The following is a 23,725-nucleotide window of genomic DNA, read 5'->3' on the forward strand; positions in this document are numbered from 1 at the left end:
CGATGGTCTGTATTACTCTGAATAGACTTTGTGTGTAAATTAATCAGTTTGAAAAAACACTGTGGGTGGTTTGGTGATGGGGGAAGAAGAACATCCAGATGTATGTAAAAGCCCCTCTGGATATTTAAAAAAAATCCAACCAAGCCCATTATTACCCTGTCAGTCTACTCTCGATCATCATAAAATGATGAATGGGATCATCAACAGCGGTGTTAAGCAGCATTTGCTGAGCATTATGTTTGCTGCTCAGTTTGGATTCTGCTTGGGCTATTCAGCTGCTGACCTCATTCCAACCTGAGTTCAAACGTGGACAAAAGAGCTGAACACCAGGGGCAAGAGTGACTACCATTGACATCAAGGTTGTATTTTACTGATTGTGTCGTCAGGGAGTCCTTGCAAAATGGGAGTCAATGCGAAATGGGCCGTAAAATCTCTTTGCTGGCTGGAGCCATACCTATCACAAAGGTTGCCGGCAGTCAGTCATCTCAGCTCCAGGATTTCTGCAGGAGTTCCTCTGGGTCGTGTTCTAGGCCCAGTTGCTTTCAGATGCTGATACGGTGACAAAACTCGCCAGGATTTGTGGTGGAATTCCACTGAAAATAATGCAACGCGGACTCAAACTCGGTTAAAAATACGTAAGATTCAGCTCACTTTTCCTGATTTAAGGTTACTTTCTTGTTGTTTGTTTGGCTTTTAGAAATTTCCTTTTTTCAAGATGTACTGAAGTTTTATCCATTTGTTGACGACGACACCTCCCTCCACTTCTGACTAGCTTCGGCTAGATCTTCAGTATTGTTCCATCCTGCCTTTTCGCATTGCCCAATAATTATTCACCACTCCTCTTCCTCAAAGAGTCTTAGCTGCAGAAATTTGTCTAACATGACAATGCTGTTTCTTGGTAAGATTGAAAGGTGTTTCGACATGAAAGAATTGAAAGAGGAACCTGTAAAGGAACATGACAACACTGTGTACCTTACAGGGAACTTTACAGGAGTCTATCTTTCAAGGTGGCATTTGCTATGGAACTTGCTATGCTGTGACAACAAATTTGTAGAATCTTTTCTTAACTCAGTGCTCACGGTTACAGACCCCAAGCTGTCCTATTTCAACATTGTGGATGGGAGCTGTCTTTCCTGCTTGCACTTTTGGAGAGAGGCTGTTTGTCAAGGTATGATTGCATAAATAAACTGCCTGTTTGCAACCAGCTGTTCCTACAGGTATCAATATCAGGACTGCATTCAGTTTTTGCGCCAGCAAATCTTCCTAGCCTTCAGTGTTAGTGTGTGTCGAATCGCTGATTTGTCTGCAGATACATTGAATCAATGCTTGCCGATGGCAGGCACTTTTTCTGAAGAGAAAGGCCTCTGCCCAACAGGGCACAGCAAGCACCATTCACTCCTAAATAGCAGAACAGGCAGAATTTCAGATCATTATGAAGGACATGCTTGTGACCATTCCTAAAATGTCTACACACTAGAGATTTAAGTTCCCAGGACAGAATAAATTCATATGCATCTTTCCCCTTTGATTTTTCTGATTTTTGAAAGCGTATGTTTGAAATGTGCAAACTAATCACTTTTCTGATTTAACTGCGCTAAGCTGACACAAAAGTCTTAATTTTGTTGTTAAAACTAACCAGCGTGGCATTATTTGGATCTTTCAGTCTACATTTTTGTCATCACAAGACACAATTGTCTGAATAAATGTTAAGATATTTCAGAAATCGTGACTTTTGACCAGATATGTAGATGTTTCTGGTAAAGGTTAAAATTGTATCATTTTTCAGACTGAACTATGCACGTGGGTAGTTTTCCACATGGATTGAAGGCTTGCGGCTGAGTATGGTCTGCTTGTTCCAAGTGTCTGCATAATTGCAAATGAGACTCTGTTTCAAATTACTTAAAAGCCACAGCCAGTTGTTTAAGACCCAGGAAACCAGAACTCTCTGCGGAGATTAGCAGTAGGGGGCATGGTTATAGAGTAGACATTCCGCATTGCAATACATACTATCACTTCATTGCATTGCCATGGTAACCTTTGGTGTTTGCATGCATACTGAAAGTTGAATGCTCTCACATTTATGCTTATGCAGCGCAATGTCAGTAGAGTCTTGAGGTTTGAGAAAAGCCATCAAATGTCCAACACATGTTGCAATTAGTCCTTGAGGGAGACTGAAACCTGCAAGTGTAGAGTGGTGGAGGTGAATGCTGTGTTGTTGTGATGTATATTGGAATTTTCCCCACTATTAAACTGTAATGGTTTGGCAGAGATGGTGTAGCAGACTTTGAGAAGAAATTGGCTTTGCAGTTTTGTTTTTCAGCTGGTTAAGTGTAATGTTAGAGTAAATTTTAAAAAGAAGCATGAAATGGTTTTCAATAAGTATAATTAAGGAGAGTGGAGACATGCAATGTTCCTTGAAATAAATTGAACATATTTATTTGCAGAATGACCAGGCTTTTAGTATGCATGTGTGTGTCCATGTACAAGCATTTAACCACTTTGTCTTAAATATAATAATGTCCTACTGGAACGTTAGAGTAAAAAAAAACTGCAAAGAAAATTGTAGCATTGTTGCTTCAGGACTTAGTTGAGTATTTTTAGCAGAGGGGAGAGGTTTTTGATACATAGAAAATAGAAGCAGGAGCAGACCATTCAGCCCTTTGAGCCTGCTGTTCAGTTCATTCTGATCATGGCTGATCAACTTTATGAATGTGCCAGATTTTAAAACAAATTTAAACATAAAGTTTTGGTTTAAAATAAAAACTTAAGGCTCAACAAATTTGAAATGCAGAATGTGTTGGCTCAAATCAAATTGCGACGATGTCTAAGCATAAATAAGAACAACAAATTGCGCAGCAGTCCAAACAACATTGTCCAACTCTTTTTTTACCTTGATAGTCATCACAACTGCATCATTTTTCTTTCAATTGTTCTTAAATTTTAAAAATGCACTGCTATTTGTTTATGGAATAGTTTAACATTTTAATGTTTTAATATTTTAAAATATTCTGTAAATATTTAAATAGATCAAATGAAATATAGAGCCAAGGAGCAGGCTATTCAGCCCACCCATTCCATACTGGAGCTTATGCCTTAAAGAAACATAGGTTTTAGGAGCAAGAGTAAACCATTTGGCTCTCCTAACTTGATCTACCAATTAATATGATCACAGTTGTGGTATTAGTTCCACCATTCTGTGTGGACTTCATAACCTTTTACTCTCTTGACTATCAAAATCTACCTGACTCAAGCTTGAATACATTTAAAGATCCAGCCCCGACTACCTCCTGGGGAAGACAGTTCCACACTCTTACTTATGAACATGCATAATAAGACGAGAAGTAGACCATTCACAATCTTGAGCCTGCTCTGCCTTTAATACGACCGTAACTAAGCTGATTATATCTTTCATCAGTGAAGGAGGCCAAAACAGTACGCTGTTCTCCAATGAGTTTCTAACCCATCAAGCTTTGTTTAACCCTCAGTATCGTATTCTTTTCTCATCTTCCTCATATGTTTATCCAACATCCCTTTAAATATAGCTATGTAATTCCCCTGCAAGTAGCTGTATTTTACTAGCTAGGCTCATCTATGGTCTTTGTATTGGACAACTGAATCAAATAAATGTGCAGAATGATGTGGTAATTCTTGGCATCTGAACTGCAGCTGTAGCGGTTGTCACTGCTTGGTTACTGCATGAAAATACAGCTGACTTTTAAACAAGGCTATTATAATAATGATATTGCAGAAATTCAATGAGGAAGAATGTAGGACAGAGCCTTCTGTCTGTACTAGGGTATAATGGATTTGGGGGAAAGAACTGCAATAATTTCTGGGTCATGTATTTTTGTTACAGTGCAGTACACTTGCTGTATTTTTTAATGCTTTGCCCAGTTACTTCTAAAATCGTAGGTCTAAGTAAGAATCTTTCTAATTGATGACGTTCAATTAACTTTCTATTGTAGTACATAACATTATTTCAGTGATGAAAGCTAGCAGTGGCTTTTAGAAATCATTATTCATATGCATCTTAAAATGCTTTGTACGTCAGTGGATTCTTTTGATACATTTTTCGATTTTGGATCTAAATCATTGCTTCGTAGAACAGAACTTGAATATCACTAAAAGGAGGTACAAAGTCAACATTTTACACCTGCACTCATCAGGACTGGGATGTAAGAAACCAAACTTGGACAAGGAGTACAAATTTATATAGCATGAGAAGGATGTGCTGATTGAGGTCATACCAGAATGGACATGCAGAAGCAATGGTAATTGTAAGCTTTAGTTCTGAGAACAGATAGGTAAATTCTGACTGATCTGAGTGTTACCATGCAGCAACGGCAGAGATTTGCAAGCTCTGTGACCTGTTTCCTACTTTGATGACCACCAATGCCCTACCCCTCACATACATCCGATAAGTATATGACACATGTGCAATATTTATATCCAGAGCCGCATCAGACTTTCTTCACACAGCTTAGTAAACTCCATACTATGTTCAAATTTACACTGAAATAGAAAAATTTATTATACTCCCTTTCCTCAACTGTATTAGTTGAGAAATCTGCCAATGGGTTCCTACTATTTGCTGCAAGTCCTTTTTCATTGATTAATATGCATTGGGATTTCTAAAATTCCATGTGCTACAAAGTAATTTCTGTTAGAACCGCAGTGAATTGTGCGTTGGCGAGCTGCTCATTGTGCAATTTTGATGCTAAGATAGCTCATATTAATTCTCTTTTGTGATATTGGCTATCCTCATCAAATCATCACTTGCTGTACACTGCACAAACTCATGAAAGGATCTATATCCATCACATTTGGTCCTGAACAATGCCCAATCTATATCAGTGATAATGGGAACTGCAGATGCTGGAGAATCCAAGATAATAAAATGTGAGGCTGGATGAACACAACAGGCCCAGCAGCATCTTAAGAACACAAAAGCTGACGTTTCGGGCCTAGACCCTTCATCAGAGAGGGGGATGGGGTGAGGGTTCTGGAATAAATAGGGAGAGAGGGGGAGGCAGACCGAAGATGGAGAGAAAAGAAGATAGGTGGAGAGGAGAGTATAGGTGGGGAGGTAGGGAGGGGATAGGTCAGTCCAGGGAAGATGGACAGGTCAAGGAGGTGGGATGAGGTTAGTAGGTAGGAGATGAAGGTGCGGCTTGGGGTGCGAGGAAGGGATGGGTGAGAGGAAGAACAAGTTAGGGAGGCAGAGACAGGTTGGACTGGTTTTGGGATGCAGTGGGTGGAGGGGAAGAGCTGGGCTGGTTGTGTGGTGCAGTAGGGGGAGGGGACAAACTGGGCTGGTTTTGGGAAAATAATTTTTGCTGATAGCTGAAAAACTTTACTAAGCTTGATGACCTCCATGTTACCTAATGATGCAGAAGGCTATAAGAACAATGGATCATAATGTGAAAGTTTCAAAGAACAAAGGGGAGTTGCGACAACTCATTAAGAGAGAACTGGAAATGAGGTTTCTTTATTGGAACTTTGGATGAGATAGGTTGGTATTTTGCATTTCCAGAAGATCCCAAATTAAGAGACATAGTAAACAATTTGAAGAATAAAAGAAAGTAACAAAGAGACATTCCTAAAAATTGTACAATAAGCAAACAGAAAGGCAGGTGGAAGCCAATATCAGTAAGTGTTGGCTGGTATAGTTGGTTTTGTTGAAGAAAGACCAGTTGGGAAGTTTGGATCACATGAAAGCGCAGGAGGGCTTGCCTACTCGGATCTGAGTGAATTCAGAAGTAGGAATTCCAACTGATATAGGTACTTTAATAAAATGATTAGATGATGGTTTCCTGGATATTGTTTTTATGTCTAGAGTTGAAGTTTAAAAGTTGAAGTGTAATGCTGAGTTTGTATTGAAAGTGTGAGGTGAGTTGGGATATTGTTTTCAAAATAATAAATAGTTTGATAGCTACTCGAAGAGCACAATAAAGCAGCTGGAGAATTACTATTAGCCAAAGTTGAAAGCCAAGCCAAACTTCACACAGTTTGTTTATTCCCAGTGATTAAATTTGGAATGCGTTATCACCCAATGTATTAAATGCAAATTTCATTTCTTTAACACCATGTTATTAACGTTTGTACATTTGCATTTATCAGATAGAAAAATGGCATAGTACAATACTTGCCACATTAGGACAACATGGTGGCTCAGTGGTTAGCACTGTTAACTCACAACACCAAAGATCTGTGTTTGATTCCATCCTCGGGTGACTGTCTGTGGAGTTTGCAAGATCTCCGATGCCTGCCTGGGTTTCCACTGAGTGCTCTGGCTTCTTTCACAGCCCAAAGTTGTCTAGGTTAAATAGATCGGCCATGCTAAATTGCTCCATAGTGTTCAGGGATGTGCAGACTAGGTGGATTAGTTGTGGTAAGTGCAGAGTTATGGGGATAAAGTGGGTTGCACTTCAAAAGGTTGGTGCAGACTTGATGGGCTGAATGGTCTCTATCGTAGAGATTCTGTGATTTAACAGGGTAAAAGTTGATAGTGAGATGTGTAGTGAAATCTTGTAGAACTGAGTGGGTTTACTTTAATGTTGGGAGCTCATCTTTGTGATCTGTAATTTCCATTTCTTCACTCAAAGGTCAGTCTCAGGAAACCTGTGATATTAATATCCTGAGAAGGTCTAAACCAATAATGCTTCAGAAGAATGATGCCTTATTAATTGTAAGAAATCCCTGTCTTTTTTTTCTGGGCAGCGCAGAACTGAGCAATTTAGCTTGACCTTTTGTTCAACTTGTACGTCTTCATTACTATTTGTTCAATAAAGAGAAGCAAACTTTGTTATTTTTGTTAAAATTGCCTGGGTAATTAGCAGTTTGAATATCTTTAAAACTTTTGATTATTAAAGGAAGATCAATGCGTTGAACCCAAATACAAAGTTGTTCTAATTTACTTGATGTAGAGATGTGGTTAAAAAGAATTCGGTCTGAAACTTTGCTGTTTGAGTAACTTTCCCACCTCGTATGTACTGCAGCAAGGGATTGAGCTTGCTTTTTAAAGAATGGGATGGTTTTAGGATCTTCGTGAAAAGCAATAGATTGACACTGCTATGTACATAATTTAGATTAGTTTGCACTGCTATGTACATAATTTAGATTAGTTTGCACTAAGTTATACCTATTGACTCATTCATTTAGGAATAAAAGATGATTGTTACAGGGGCTTAAGAAAGGCTTCTATGTGAGTTGCATGTAGGATATGATATATAAATTTCTAACCCTGAAGTAATTTAAATTATGTGGCATTGCCCCTCAAACTGCACATTTTGTACAACACAAATGAAAATAAATGTGATTGAGAGATAGTGAGAACTGCCGATGCTGGAGAATCTGAGGTAACAAGGTGTAGAGCTGGATGAACGCAGCAGGCCAAGCAGCATCAGAGGACCAGGCAAACTGACGTTTCCGGTGTGGACCCTCCTTCAGAAATGGAGAAGGGGAAGGGGATTCTGAAATAAATAGAGAGAGAGGGCGGGAAGCGGATGGAAGATCTGCTCCTTTATCCACCTTTCATCCATCTCCCCCTCTCTATTTATTTCAGAATCCCCTTCCCTTCCCTGATTTCTGAAGAAGGTTCCAGACCCGAAACATCAGCTTTCCTGCTCCTCTGATGCTGCTTGACCTGCTGTGTTCATCCAACTGTACACCTTTTATATCTGAAAACAAATGTGATCCTTTTTTGGGCTACTAAAACTTTTGAGGAAGTAGTTACTTTATCAATGTGTAATTCCAGAAAGAGAGAGCATGCTGGGAATTTGGGAGCATGGAACTGTTTGTGATTTTGTTTTCAACTGATCAATGGGAGCTCGGGTGTACTTCGCAAGAGCGCACAATATTTGAGTGAACATCTTCCTTTTATTCTATTTGAACTTAAAGGGTCCTTAATAACACCACAAAAAAGAACATTTAGTGGGGATGATCACAGGCCTGTAATGAATGGGTGAAAAGTTACAGATTCCATTATGTATGTACAAGCTATCTAATTATTCTGTCCATGCTGTGAGTAGCTCATCCTTCATGTCTTGTTGTGGTGAGAAGAAAATCCATTGCTGAAAATGATTAATTGCTGTTAAAGTTTGGATTTTCCAGAGAGAGTTGGAATTGAAAGGTTGAGTGGGGCAGAAAACAACCAAAAAGAGCGAGGTTCGTTGGACCAAAACAGTCTTTTCCTGGAAATCCATTCGGTTCTTCATAGAGCACTTGAATGTTTTGGCACTTCATCTGTTGAGAATGAAAGTCCCCACTCTTACTGAAGACAACCTTGAAAACTCAGGGGCTTCACCCTTTTAGATTCATACTTTAGTGAAACAGAAGGTGAAAGTGTGAGGAATCTTCTGAGAATTTTCATTTGAAAATGAAAGGAACTGATAAAAATAATTTCTGGCAATGCCGTTTTTTTAACGAACTATAATATTGCACAAAGTTCAAGGTGACTGTACAGAGGTTAGTGTCTCTATTGTAGGGTGGGAGGATTTACATCTTAATAAATTATTTTTCTTAAATGGAAGGAATCCTTGTAAATTTATGTCTTATTTTAAATGTCACTTATCAATGGGGTAATTTTGTAATTTTATAATTCTATAATTTTGCTCTCTGAGCAGCGCTAGGGAATGTAGATATTGAAGGGCATCGTAAGATAAAGTAGTGAGTCCTTTCGGAGCATAGAATAGGATCCGTACAGTGTGAAAGCAGGCCATTCAGCCCACACCAGCCCTCCAAAGAGGGCTTTATCCCTGCATTTATCACCTGAGACACTATGGTCAATTTAGCATGGCCATTCAATCAAGACCATGGACATCTTTGGACTGTGGGAGGAAATCGACGCAGGCACAAGGGGAATGTGCAGCCTCCACATTGACAGTCACCAGAGGCTGGGATTAAACCTGGGTCCCTGGCAGCAGTGCTAAATGCTGAGCCACCGTGTGTTTTAACCTCTTAGGTTTGTCTAGAACATGCTTGTCAGTGGTGTGACCCTTTGCTCATTTACTTATAAATTCCTCTCTCACTACCTGTCTCACCAACACCTGAAGAAGGACTGAGGCTCTGAAAGCTTGTCTTTTCAAGTAAACCTGTTGATCTATAACCTGGTGTCATGTGATTTCTGCCCTTAAAAAACTCCCACCAGTTGTCAACTGGACTGTGGTACTGTTATATGAAACAAGTGGCAAAACTCTCAGAAAAGGTTTATTTACATTTATTAAATAAGCTACTGTCCATGATTTCCTGAGAATTACACAATAACACATTCACATATACAGGCCAGAAATGTATGCATTTCTCAGAAATCTAAGCCTGTTCCAATGGATCCACATTACAAATGAAAGTGAAACTGTCAATTGCTGGTCAATTTGGCGTAGTTGCTACTGAAACTTTGAAGCTGGTACTGTATGTTTCTTCTTGAATAATTGAATAGCGAGACTTTGTTTTCATTCATTCATTGCTGACAGGGCTAGCATTTATTACCCATTGCTGGTTGCCCTTGAGAAGGTGATGGTGAGCTGCCTTCTTGAACTGCTGCAGTCCATTTGGTGTAGATAAGCTCTCAGTGCTATTGGGGGGGTGGGAGGTGGTTGTCTGGGATTTTAACCGTGTGACACTGTAAGAATAAGATACCCAAGTCAGGAGTGGCTTGGAGAGGGCAAAAGCAGAAATCACAGGAGAAACTCAGCAGATCTGGCAACATCTGTGGAGAGAAAGTAGAGTTAGCATTTCATGTTCAGTGATGCTCCTTTCAGAGCAGTTCTGAAGAAGGGTCACTGGAGCTGAAATATTAACTTTGTTTTTGCTTCATAGATGCTGCCAGACCTGGCGTGTTCCTCCAGTAATATCTGTTTTTAATTCAAATTTCCAGCAATACTTTGTTTTATTTTTGGAGGGGATCTTGTAACATCTGCTGATTTTTCTGACTGTGTTAACCCGTCTTATTCTAGTAATTAGCCAAAGTTGTGACAAGATTTGAGGCAGCCATAATGGAAGTAGGCCAATTACCGAATATGGCTTGCCTTCATGTTGGGTTGTGGAGGTGAATTAGTCTTGTCCCTACTTCACTTTAATATGTTTAATTCAAATGGTGGAATGATTCAAATTACATTTTATCATTAAATTCCAGTTCTAATCCTTAGCATAGCAGAGGAATTGCACTTCACGTTGTGTATTGTTGCCTATAAGGAGGACATTGTTGTTCAAAGTTCTTATTTCCTCATCATCATTTGTTGTCCCCTTCACTAAGGAGCTAATGCTGGGTAAAGAAAGAATCAGGCTCTGCTGTCATGCCATAACTGTTGAAAAGTGTGCGGACCTTTTTCGGATAAGATAGTTGATGATATGCACTGCAGTCAGTGCTGTTGGGAGCACTGGGGAGAAACTAAGTGATACCAAGGATTTATCTTTTATAGGTAGAAAGATGCTGTACATAGCTTGGAAGATTCTGAAACCTAGTGTTCATTGTCATTTATCCAAAACCAAGTTTTGTTGAATTTTGTAACTAAATGGTGTGTGTATATATATATATATAATATATACATAACTTCATTCTCCATACTTCATCCTAAATATTAATAGTTGGAAACCATGTGGTTTTAATGGGCTGTTGGCATTAAGTATTCTGCTGCATGAAGGTGCTCCATGCTGTAATGTATATAACTTGTTTCAAGCAAAGCTTTGTCAAATCTAATTGTATCTTTGCTTCTTTCCCTCAAAAGCCAATCGATGGAAAAGCCTGTTTTCGAATTCTTACACTTCTGGTCTTCCATGTAGCTCGTTTACAGGATATAGTCCATATACCAATGGGTTTAGCTCTCAAAGCCTCTACAAACCTGTTACTAAACAATTACTAATCCCTGAAAGAACAGGTAGAGTATAAAACTGGAACAGCTTGAATGTTTGTTTCTCATGATGTGAGCATTGCACACATACTGCTAACTGCATGCACTGCTTAACATAATTCTATGAAGGAAAACCTGGGTAATCTGTGAAAAATCCTATCTGTTTGGATTGTGATTTCCGTAACAAATAGTGTAACTTGAAGAATATCTCCCTCATTAGGTATTTGAAATGATAAAGCATCAAAAGCATTAAAAAAAATTCAGTAGGGATGATAAAGGTTGCCAAGCTCATTTCTAAGATTCCTCCTGGGGAAAAATACACCAGCCATGCATGGTCTTAAATGCGTTATATTGCTTCTGAAGAAAATCATTGTAAATGCAGCTACGATTGTAGGCATAGCAACCAGTTTAATTACATTCGTCCCCTACTTTCTAAAATAAGGACTTTATATTGCTATTTATGTTCTGTATTTTGATTAGCAGAGACATAATGTAAGAAATTACAGCCCAAATTAATTCCCTTTAAGGAAGATTGGTACAAAACATTTGCCCAAAATGTCTTTGTCTACCTTTCTAAGTGAGACAGTAGCTATTCATGTTAAAAGGTCTAAAATAGCAGAGAAAATATTTCAAGACAAACCCCATATAGGTCCAGGTCTTCACACTTGAGGTAGGTTATTTCATGATACTGCAATTTCACATTCTGCCCAACAGTGTTTGTTTGCATTATTTTCATGGTTGGGACTGGTTGGAGCTCAAGGTGGGAATGTAAATGAAGTGGATATCACTATAGGCTCTGATGAGAACTGGTCCTATGAGAGTCATGAAAAGTTGCGTGTTTAATGTGAGAGTCGCCTTGTTTCAGGCAAGAAAAAGGTTGAAGCCTGAACCCCACGCTGTTGGGCTCACTCTGCTTTGCAATCCAGCTGTACTGCCTATTAAGCTAAGGAAGACAGATGCTGAGGTGGCCTAATTAGACGGCCCAACTCCATTCACTGGAACAATTGTCAAGTTATGCAAATGAGTGTTAAGGACCTAGACCCTACCCTTTGACCCTAGCTAACTGTCATACCATCTCCACGTTCCTTCCATACACCATATCTTCTATGCCCACTCCATTCCTACTGAAACCTTACCCATTACATACAGAATGCATATGCTCCTGCCTCATCCATATCTCTAATTATTCTGTACCAACTTACCTACTACCTACTAAAGGCAGAGCTGAATAGCCCTATAATAACAATCTTTGAAATGATTGTGAAGTAACTACACAATCATTCATTTAAATTCTACTTGCAGGACAAGAAGTGGACCTTTTAGACCTTCATAATGCTATTAATCATGCACATAGCAATTTGAATTTCCCTTGAAAAATTACTTTCTTTTTAAGTGCTCATAAATCTGTCCAGTTACATAAGCCGCCATTAGAAAAAAACACTTCATAATACTTTAATCCTATGAGCAGCTCAGAATCTATTAGACCAATGAAGCTTATAGTTCCCTTCTCAGCTAGGTAAGAAAACCTGAACTAAACCCCTTAGTGGGACTTAGAAATCAGCCAAGCATTCATTGCACTATTCCATTGCATGATTGAATAAATAAACTTTAAGAGATCAACACATCAATACAGTTGAAGTTCATTGAATAGATAATCATTTCACTTCTAACAAAGACCCAATAGGTGAACTTCCAATTAAGGTAATCAAGCATCTGTTATGTTATTTTGATTGCTCACAGATGTCTGGACTTTAAACCAATCTAAAAAAGCAACATGGAATCCAAATGACAAGATACTATCTAATTTTTCTGCTGTTAACTACAGAATACCTCATCCATGGAGAAAGTATCCTGAGGCATCAACACCTACACAATTCTGGTGCATTTGATGGTCCCTTACCCTTTGAAAGCAGAGGCCTGTGATGAATCACTGTATTAGAAACATACTTACCAATTACATCTAATAATATTGGATGTTGGCAAAACCCTTAAATCTACCAGTCAAAAATTTCCCAACTGCAGACTAGGTCCCACCACACATTGCCTCCCCCCTTAACAACCTGACCACAATTTGTCTGAAGTGCATGAACTTATAGGACTTGCTTATTTAAAAAAAAGTATCAGTGATACCATGAAGATAGCAGGTGGGTTCGGAATGGAGTTGGTACAAACAGAACTAAATCATGCAGACTCACGATCCACATTCTTATTTAATGACCATAAAATCCATCACACAAGGAACCATATATAAAAATCGTAGCCCCCCCCCCAACTATTTTAATGGAGAAATGAAATTTCCAACCTGTGTGCTGCTGTTTCATAAAATAATTTGGAGGTCAGACTTACTGTATTTTACACAGCCTAATAACAACCATTGTCTGAACTAGCAGTGATGCTAACTGTTTTAGTATTTACAGTTTGACTGAGTCTCGTCAGTGTAGTTTGCAAGAGTGTTTTATTTGCTAGCTGAGTTCAGTTTATTTTAATTGAAAGACTTTGGGAAAGAGCCAAACCTCATTGTATGTCTCAACAAGATTTTTATAAAGAGGAGGGAATCTAAGAAGAGAAAACACAATTCAGTGGTTAAGTTAAATAAGGTTTGGCTTTCCGATGTGTCAATTGCAACTTGGTGAGAGCATTGGGAGAAAAGACTGAATTTTGAAGTCCTTGGAAAGAATGGAAGTGATTTCCCCATGTGTTTTTCCCAGATGCCATCTGAAGAAGAGTGTGATGCAGAGAACACTAATCCTTCGCTTTCATTCAGTTCCTGAATTGTACCAGAGCCAAATTTCCTCCATGGCCTTTTTGTGTATGGGCCTGAAAAGCCAAACATGTTTAAGTTTTATTCACATGAATGTCAAATGCTTTTGCATTCAGATTTGCCTTAATAGCACTGAATAGAGATTAGGATCTTACTGTCCCATGTGGCAGCATGTAAAATTACCATTTTGGCGCAAAATTCCATTATAATAGTGCCAATAAAGGTTTTACCAGACAAGGAAATAAATAATTTTGCTGCCTTTTTTATCAGAGGAGCTGAATAAGCGCTTTGCATGTATTTTCATGATGGAAGACACCAGCAGCGTGCCAGGATTTCAAGAGACTCCAGGGCCAGCCATGAATGTAGGGGCTGTCACTAAGGAGAACTTGCTGGGGAAAGCTGAAAGATCTGAAGGTAGATAAATCAGTCAGTCTGGAAGGACTTCACTCCAGGGCTCTGAAAGAGAACTGAGGAGATTGTGAAGGCATTGTTGATAATCTTTTGAGGAGGATCCCAGAGGAATTGAAAATTGCACGTGTAATACTCCTGTTTAAGAAGGGAGGGAGTTTGAATATAGGAAATTATAGGCCACTGAGCCTGACCTCAGTCATTTATAAGACTTTAGAGTTAATTATTAAGAATGAGATTGTGGATTACTTAGAACTACATGATAAAATGTAGCTGAGTCAGCATAAGGGGAAGTAATGCCTGACAGATGTGTCAGTATTCTTTGAGGAAGTAATGAGCAAATTAGACAAAGGAGAGCCAGTGGACACAATCCATTTGGATTTCCAGAAGGCCTTTGACAAGGGGCCACACAGGAGGCTGTTAAATGAGATCAGGGCCTGAGGTGGTAGGGGAAAGGTATTGGTATGGATAGAGGATTGACTGACTGGCAGAAGGCAAAGAGTTTGGATAAAGGGGTCTTTTTCAGAATGACAGACAGTGACTAGTGGAGATTTTCAAGGGTCAGTGTTTGGACCACGCCTATTCACATTATATGTGAACGAGCTGGGCGAAGCAATTGGGGACTTTGTTTGCTAGGTTTTCAGATAGCACAAAGATCGATGGAGGGACAAGTAGTGTTGAGAAAGCAAAAGGCTGCAGAAGGCCTTGGACAGGCTAGAAGAGTGGGCATAGAGATGGCAGATGGATTCACTATGGGGAAGTGTGCGGTTACACATTTTGGAATAGTGGAGAGAAGGGTTTTGGAAATCTGAAACATGATTGGATTTTGGAGTTCCAAATCAGGATTCTCTTTAAGGTTAACATGCAGGTTCATTCGGCGGATAGGAAGGCAAATGCAATGTTAGCATGCATTTTGAGAGGGCTAGAACACAAAGGCAGAAGTCTAGTGTTGAGGCAGTATTCGGCTCTGGTCAGACTGCATTTGGAATATTGTGAGCAGTTTTGGCCCTGTATATAAGGAAGGATGTGTTATCCCTGGAGCACTTTAGGGGAGCTTTACAAGAATGACCCCAGGGATGAAAGATTTGTCATGTGGGGTGCTATTGTGGACTCTGGTCTGTGTAGTTTAAAAGATTGAGGGGAGATCACATTGAAACTTACAGAACACTGAGAGTCCTGAATAGAGAAAATGTGAAGAAAATGTTTCTACTAGTCGGAGATACTTGGACCCAAGATTAGAGAGGAGGGATGGCTGTTTAGAACTGAGATGACAGGAAGAACGGTGAATCTACAAACTCATTGCTGCAGGAAGCTGTAGAAGCCAGCCTCTGAGCGTACATAAGACACAGATTCTTGATTTGTAAGGGGATTAAATGTTAAGGGGAAAAGGTAGGAGAATGGGGTTAAGAAACTTATCAGCCACAGTCAAACAATGGAGCAGACACAGTGGGCCAAATGATCTAATTCTGCACGTAAATGTGTTCAGTAGAATACCACATTTTCCTGTTTTGCAGCAAGACTCGTTTCAAAACATGAAGCACAACGATCACAAGTCACCTTGTTAGCTGTTGAAAATAATGATATGTATGTCTCCTAAACCATTAACTGCACTGTTCCTAACATAGACTGGGAGTACAGCCTTCTTCTGATCTCACACTTATCCTGTTATATCTAGCATAAATTGAAGAATCTTAACAAAAGCCAGCAGCTTCCTTCTATTCCAACATTATCGTACCTGTGCTGGCTTTGCTGGTTCTTATCACTAACTCCAAGAATGGCAGACAACAGGGGCACACAGACTCCTGCTTAGAAGACACAAATAAATTTACGAGAAGGGAAAATTTAGTTTTGAAGGCCAGCGGCATGCAAGTTGTTTATCTTATGTGCACAAATTGAATTGTACAATTCATCAAAATTAATTTAAACATCCTCTGGCATTATCTTGAACATCATGATTTTCACAGGCCATTCATTTTTCTGCTACTTCAACAGTCCTTCTGCTTTTAAGGTTCAGGCAGCATCAAGACAAAATCTGTGGATTGTTATTCAAACCCCAGAGTAACCCCAGCAGTGTTTGCCATCTGACATGGATGAGACTGAACAGGAAATACTCGCGTTATCTTCCATGAGCGCAGTGTACTTCTTGTATACTCTGTCTTTATTATTACAGTCAGTGCTGGACTGGAAGCTCAGGCACAATGCATTGGCTCAACATTTAATAAAGGATTGCTATCTTTTAAACAGGGTTGATAAAGAGGGATCGATAGAGGTGTTCAGAATCATGAAGGACTTTATGGAACAGATCATGAGAAGTTCTTTCCAATGTTGGAAGGGCCAGTAAGCAGAGGACAGGTTTAAAGTTGGTTTACACAAGACTCAGAGATGGAATGAGAAGCTTTTTATTTAATGCAATGACCACGACTGAAAAGTTGGTGGAAAAAATAATCAGAGGTAGCTTCCAAAGAGAAATACTTGTAGGGAGCATATTTCAGCATGCTGGGGAACAAGCAAGAGTGTGAGTTTAATTGGAAAACTCTTATGGAGGAAACATTAGCATGATTGCTGAAATGGCCCTATCTGTATCCTAGATTCTATGATTCACTTGCTAATCTCAGTTCCAACACTGGGTAGAAAGAAGGGAATGACTAAATTTGGGCATATGATGAATATGAGGAAGTTGCAAAGCCCTCATAATGTTTTGGATAAATTGAATCAAGAAGATTGAGAATTGTTGGGTCAGAGAATTAAGGAATGTTGCAATTCATCGAATATTCAAACCAGCAGCACACATCTTACATTGTCATTCCTAATTGCCCTTGAACTAAGTGGCTCTCTAGGCCATTTCAGAATGTAGTTAGACATCAACCACATTGTTGAACGTCTGGAGTGACATGTAGCCAGACCAGGGAAGGATGTCAGATTGTTTTTCCCTAAATCTTGAGTGAATCAGATTGGTTTTTACAACAATTGGTTAATGCCATGGTAACCATTTCTAAAGCTAGCTTTATATTCTGGATTTATTAATTGATTAAAGTTCCACCATGAGTGGTGGATTTGAACCCATGCTCCAGAACATTAGACCTGGGCCTCTGGAGTACTGGTGCTCTGATGTCACTATCTCTTCTCCCACCCCAGTAAGAATCTATTAATTATTATACTTTTCCATGCTGTCACAAATTTGTTCCGATCGGTTTCATAACCTGTCAATAACAGGTAAACCCTGCAAATAAACCAGTCATGTGATAAACAGATTTTGTTTAGGTCTTCAGTATCTTGAAGACCTAATTCAGCCCAGAATGGATGCGATAACAAAGGCCTCTCGCGATTCCTCTGTAGGTTAATTCACAAAACCTTACTTCTACTATGAGGTTGTAAAAGAGTTGGGAAGGAGGTATGTCCTATGCAACAACAAGCAGTTTCTCCTGACCTATAGGTCTGCAACATTGTTAATGATGGGTACAGAATTCATAAAGTGTGTACATAATTTGCACAGCCAGATGATCCATTACAAGTTTTTACTTTCAGCTTTTGTGCAGACATCAGTGTAGTGGATTTGTATTCAACAGTAATAACCTTATTGCTAATAATTATATGTCAAGCAGAAACAACTCAAGATGCCATGCTAGATACTTCTGAGATGCTTCAGGTCCTTGCAAATCAGAAGTTTTGATGTCAACCGATAACTATTCTGTTTATAGTGTCAAGATAATCTTATCTCCGCACAGACATGGGGCAGAGTATTTGACTTTGATAGAGAAGTTAAATTGAAGTCAATGGAAATTAAAGTCAGATGGGGTGTATAATGGGCAGCCAGACTGAAGGCCTAAGTTTTACCATTCTGCCAAAGTTAATAGTTCTTCCCATGGAATTTTGCAGTATGATTACTTTGGTTTTCCTGTCACTTTGTTGCTCACATCTGCATATTACTGCTTCATAATTGGTTTCAAAGTGAAATGTAACTTTTGCTTGCTTTTATGCATAACTTTTTGATGGGCCTTAATGGTTTTCATGGTTTTTTGGTTGGTTAGACCGAGAAGACTGGAAGTTCCTTTTGGCTGTATTGATAGCAAACATCCAACAGACTTCAATGACATTTCATTGTTATTTCAATGCAACATCTATTTTATGTGTAATGCTTTTCCTAAAATAGCACAGAGAAACATCATAAATGCTTGCAATATATCTTGGCTACAGTAAAATCTAATGAATATAAATGGGTCTCTGCATGCATGAAAACTTAGGTTTCATTTTAACCTGTGAGTAGACCACAAGGATCAATTTGTCTACTGGCCTGAAGCTGAAAAGTACCTCAATTTATACTGCTAACTGCTTGCTTTCAATCGTAATTCTCTTTCCCAAGAGTGTACCGTCCATTGTGTCCAACACATGTCTCCTTACACCCACACACCTTTGGAACTAGCTTTAATGCCGTACTGAAATTATGTGGCTTCAATATGTTACTGCCTTTAGGGAGCAGGTCAGCACTACCTGCAAAATTATAGTACCCACCGACATTGAGAATGCAGGAGAAAAGACAAGGAAATATCTTCAGACATCATTCATGATCGTGGCAATTTTCAGAAAAGTTTTACAGTTACTAAATTTACAACACTTTATGTTGGTTTTCTGATTCCCCAAGCAGCCAATATCTATCATAGTGGTTACTAAAACAACTAATACTAATTATGATCAAGACTGTGTTAGTGCACTGACTTGGTGGCTGTTAAGAGATGTGTTAGAGTGGTGTGGAATGAGCAAAGTTGAAAAGAAGCTTTGAAATAATTTTTCCAGCTGAGATTAGCAGCTCCATTGTTGTGATAACTCATGTCTGCTGTTTTGGAGCACAGTATATCCATTGTCTAATACATGATACCATTGTGACCAGCAAAGACTTTTAAATTAATTGAGTTACAATACATTGAAAACTGAAAGAAAAGCCAGCATTTCTTAGTTGTGTTTACTGACTTTAAAAAATTACCAGTACTTGATGGGGGAAAAATTACAAATTGCTTGTAATCAGTCTCCATTATCCACAGTGCAGTCTTGGAGGCCTTTTTACAAGTGCCTCTGGGTCTAGTGCTGTCTTTGTCATGTACACTGCTAGTAATTTTCAGATTTTGCTGTTCAGTTGTGCCTGTACTCTTCTAAGATTCCTCAGTTTCTGAATCAGTTTAAAGAGGGCTTTAAAACCATATATTTATTCAATTGGAGCAATTTTTTCATGTTTTAGTTTAAAAGATATAATTGTTCATAAAGTAGTTGCACCTGATTTTGTTTACATGTATTTACAGGTTATGCAATTAGAAATCTTCCACTCAGCCCACAGTCATCGATCGACAGTGAACTGAGCACTTCTGAGCTTGATGATGAATCTATCTCTATGGGTTATAAACTACAGGACTTGACAGACGTCCAGATCATGGCGAGACTACAAGAAGAAAGTGAGTGCGTTATTAGCTAATCACACAGTGCAACATAGCTCATATTAGCAAGTAATATTGTCAAGAATATCCTCAACTTTAGCAGATGCAGTGTGTCAGATTTCCTTTAGTTGGAACAGTGATCTGGTCATGGATGAGCAACAATAATGGGTATCTTCTGCATTAGCTTTCAATAAAGCTCACTCTAGAGTATGCTGAAGAATATCTCATATTCTCCACAATTCTTTGTTTTGAATTTCCCTGTCTGAATGTTCATTCTGAGTTTGGACTGCAAACTGCTTATACTTCTGATGTTCATGTAAATTTTGTTATTTTCTTACAAGGTAATTTCCATTCAGTAGGAGTGAAGGAATAATTTCTTCACATAACATATGAAAGACTCCCCCCATTCTTTATTTTAAAAAGCTTTTATTTTCAGCTTGCATGAAGCAATTGCCCCGTAGTGATGAGAGTTGTTCAGGTCACGCTGGTGGAATCATTTGGTATATAATGTATTAGTTTTCATTTACCTTTATTGTTTTGAGATACAGTCAATTCTTAATTCAGAACTTCAAATGAAATCATCTGATGGTTTCATTTATTTGAGCAAAAACCTCCAATTTGGCTGTTATGTACATTGCTTTCAAATTATTGGCTATTTCATATTTATGCCATTAAACTTGTTTTGGCTTATTGGGAGCAGGCCTGCTTGCTATTTTGCCTTCTTCAGCTGACCATAGTAAACCATACTGTTATGCTATTTTTGTAGCTGAACACTTGTGGAACCAATGCTACATCTCGCATTACATTCCCATGTGACTAACCACCCCCACCCGCCCCCCCACCCCTGATAGCTATTTACAGTTATTTTTTCCCAATATGTTTTATCATTGCTTGGTAGACATGATACCATGACCTGTCAAATTTCTGCTTCTTAAAATACTCATTTCTGTTCAAAGTAACCTTGTCAGAATTGTCAGTACTGGACCTCTTGCTGCAAATTAGTTATTGGCTACAGAGAATGTTAACGTAAAATAATTTTAATTTTGATGGGTTTCCCCAGTTTACTTATTGGAGTTTAGTGCAACAACAAGTTGCTCATTCTCTGTTTAGAGCTAGAGGAACACAGCAGGCTATACGGCATCAGAGAAGCAGAAAAATAGACGTTTTGGGTCAGGATCCTTCTTTCTCTGAAGAATGACCCTGACCTGAAACATCAACTTTTCTGCTCTTCTGATGCTGCCTGGCCTGCAGTGTTCCAGCTCCACACTGTGTTGTCTCGGACTCCAGCATCTGCAGTTCTTGCTATCTTCACTCATTCTCTGTTTGCATGCTTCTTTGTAAAAACAATTTGATTCCCTGTCCTTTTTAAAAGATCTTCTATCACAGTGTCACCACTGGGACCATTGATTTAACTAGTCAGAACATTCAATCTTAAATGTGCTATTTTGTAACTATCTTTTGTTAAAGTTATGCATTATCTCATATGTCAGGCTTTTTGTATTAAGAACTTTACATGAACTCAGGATGTTGCAGAGCACTGCAGACAACAAAACATAGTGTAGCCACTTTTGTAATATAGGGAATGTGGCAGTCAGTTTGTAGAACAAAGTCTTGAGCAGCAGTGAAACAATCTGTTTTTGACTGAAATAGAGGAATAAATATTGGCCATTACTCTGGGGAAGTAATGACTTAGGAGCTGAGAGGGCAGATGAAGCCGTAGCCAACTGTCTCAACCAGAAAGCATCTTCAACACTGCAGCACTCTCTCATTCTATCACTGTGTGTCATCCCAGATCTTTGTGCTCAGTACTATGAAATGGCACTTGAACCCATAGCCTTCTGACCCAGAGGTGAGAATGTTACCAGTTGAATTATGGCTTGTACTATAGTTATATCATGAAAATCATACATTTTTGTGTATCATTCAGTAAACAGTTGCCACATATTTTACTGCCATAGCTCATGGTACATAAGTTGACCTTTGAAGTTTTGAAAAATTCTTCCCAAATCGGATTGGTATAAGTGCCGAGTATAAAATGTGAAGCACTGATGATGGTGTAAGTGGTTTTCTTGTGGGTGTGTCTTAAAGCTTCGCCAAACCTTTTGGCAGCAGGAACCATATCTCCTGCTTCATCTCATGTGGCGATAATAACACGAGAATAGCCTTGAACATGTATCTCTGAGGTGAAAAATTAAGTCTGCCTCCTAATATGACGATAACCTTAAACATGAATTAGCTGTAGAGAGTGAGACGTCGAATTATACACCAAATATAAAGATGAATTGAAACATTTGAAAACTCGGTCATCTTGTCTGCTGGGTCAATTTTTATACTGTGATCCATGAAATTTATTTTGTGTGTTCTATTTTAGTGCTGAATACATTTAGACTTTAGAGCAGAAATTATGTTCTGTTATAAATTTGTGGTTTGTGCTCCTGCAGCAACCCACTGTCTAATTATTTTCATATGTTTATTTTGCCCGGTTTCTAGGTCTACGACAAGATTATGCTTCCACTTCAACAACACTCTCTCAACGCAGCTCCAGCACGTCATTATATTCAGCAAAGCGAGGGACAAGCAGCGACCAGGAGTATGACTGCTGCAGTCTGGAAGATGAAGAGGAATTTGACCAAATTCCTCCACAACCTCGGCTCACTAGGTGCTCTCCTCCGTTGCGAAGTATGCCACATTCACAGACTTTTGCCAGCATACGAGATTGCAGAAGAGGTCCAACACCTCCTTCTTACTTGCAATCCAGTGGTTACTCGCCGTATTACTCACAGGGTCACACATCTGATCAGCACCAGTACCGAACAAATGCAGGTAAAATTCGAAAGATCATTTCTAATGTGTTTCTCATTTTGAATTTGTATTTCCATTGACAGTCAAGGTGAAGATGTCCGGGTTGAAGTCAGAGATTCCTTTGTGTTTCAGTGCCAGCATCCAGCATCCCTAACAGCAATTCAGGTGTAGCATGCATCTGATGCTGATTAAAACCTCCCTGTTCTTCCCTGAAGAATGTCTTTTAAACTTAATTACTAAAAAGAGAGAGGAACTGCTGCTGCATCTTTATCATGATATACTTCAAGTTCATGTTCAATTTTCAGACACTCCATTGAAGAAACCACCAAATCATTCTACTTGTAATTATGAGTTGCACTATCTTTATGATGTCATGATGTGGTTATGATCACTCTAGAGTTGACATTGTTGCCTCTAACGTAAATTTCGGAATAAATTTTATCAATTAGTGCTCCCAGTATGAAGCTTCATATTCTTTGAATATGCAATGAGAATCCAGGATATTCAGAAAGCTGACTTCTGCATTGGAATCCTAAATGGCCCGGATCTCCTGAATGTCAAAAACCAGATATATGACCAGAAGTGCATTTTGGAAATCCTTGGACATTTTGATGCTCTGAATCCTTGCAAATTTCCTGGCAATTGTGAACTTCTGAGGGATAATTTCTCCACTCTCAGCACCCTCAGAGGAAATCGTTGACTTTGACCTCAACCTGGACACTTTGGTCAGTTGTGATCTACTTATCTGAATAGTTACTAAGGAAAGGTTAGACCCAAGTTTCTAGTCTAACTGCTAATGATACAATTGATCCACCTCTGGACTCCTCCCACTGACCCCAAACCTGACCTGATTAGACCCCTTAAACTTGCCCACCATGGACTCCGTCCCCAGACCACCTAACCCAATGTGACAGGGTCCACCAACTGTTCCTCACTCCTCTAAAGCACTGTCCAACCATTCAACACCACCTCCAACCTAGCCTGACTCTCTGCTGACTCAAAAACCCCTCTGAATCTGATCCAACAACCCACCTTACCCTGCTGCCAACCTACCCAGTTGCAATTATTGGGCATGCCAACTCACTACACTTCCGACCATGATGAAGGTTGCTACTGACACCTTTCTTTTAAGTTCAGGAAACTAGAAGACTGTTTTGTCTAGTGTGGTAGAGGAAGACCACTTCTAGGTCTAATTCAAGAAGTCTCTTGTAGTTAACATGTGACAGTTCTTTGCATGTTAGCAACGAGTTACGAATTACATTGATATGACAGACATTGTTAGAGATTTTGAGGAGGAGCAGGTGTTAGGTTTCAGTCTTTCGATTTTTAAAATTTTTTTCTGCTCAAGTTCATAATACATCATCATTGTAGCTGGTGCTTATGCCACCCTGCAGTATTAATCCTTTGAGACCCACATACAACATCCATACTTCCCCAGTTATTTTTTGCCAATATTAATATGTATTCATGTGTTTAATTACAGT

General features: G+C 39.0%; 1 protein-coding gene across 2 annotated transcripts in view; it reads left to right on the plus strand.

Moving 5' to 3' along the window:
- The window catches only part of slain1a (SLAIN motif family, member 1a), a 105,180-nt gene that overhangs the window by 44,324 nt on the left and 37,131 nt on the right, over positions 1 to 23,725 (plus strand). Inside the window, exons 3-5 of one of the 2 annotated variants that reach the window (XM_048532255.2) lie at positions 10,725 to 10,874; positions 19,308 to 19,457; positions 21,930 to 22,262. In XM_048532255.2, coding sequence (XP_048388212.2) covers positions 10,725 to 10,874; positions 19,308 to 19,457; positions 21,930 to 22,262 — 633 coding nt within the window. The remainder of the gene's footprint in view (positions 1 to 10,724; positions 10,875 to 19,307; positions 19,458 to 21,929; positions 22,263 to 23,725) is intronic. The other variant, XM_048532256.2, reaches the window with a different exon arrangement.

The sequence above is a fragment of the Stegostoma tigrinum genome, chromosome 6, assembly GCF_030684315.1.
Source record: "Stegostoma tigrinum isolate sSteTig4 chromosome 6, sSteTig4.hap1, whole genome shotgun sequence".
NCBI classification, from domain to species: domain Eukaryota; kingdom Metazoa; phylum Chordata; class Chondrichthyes; order Orectolobiformes; family Stegostomatidae; genus Stegostoma; species Stegostoma tigrinum.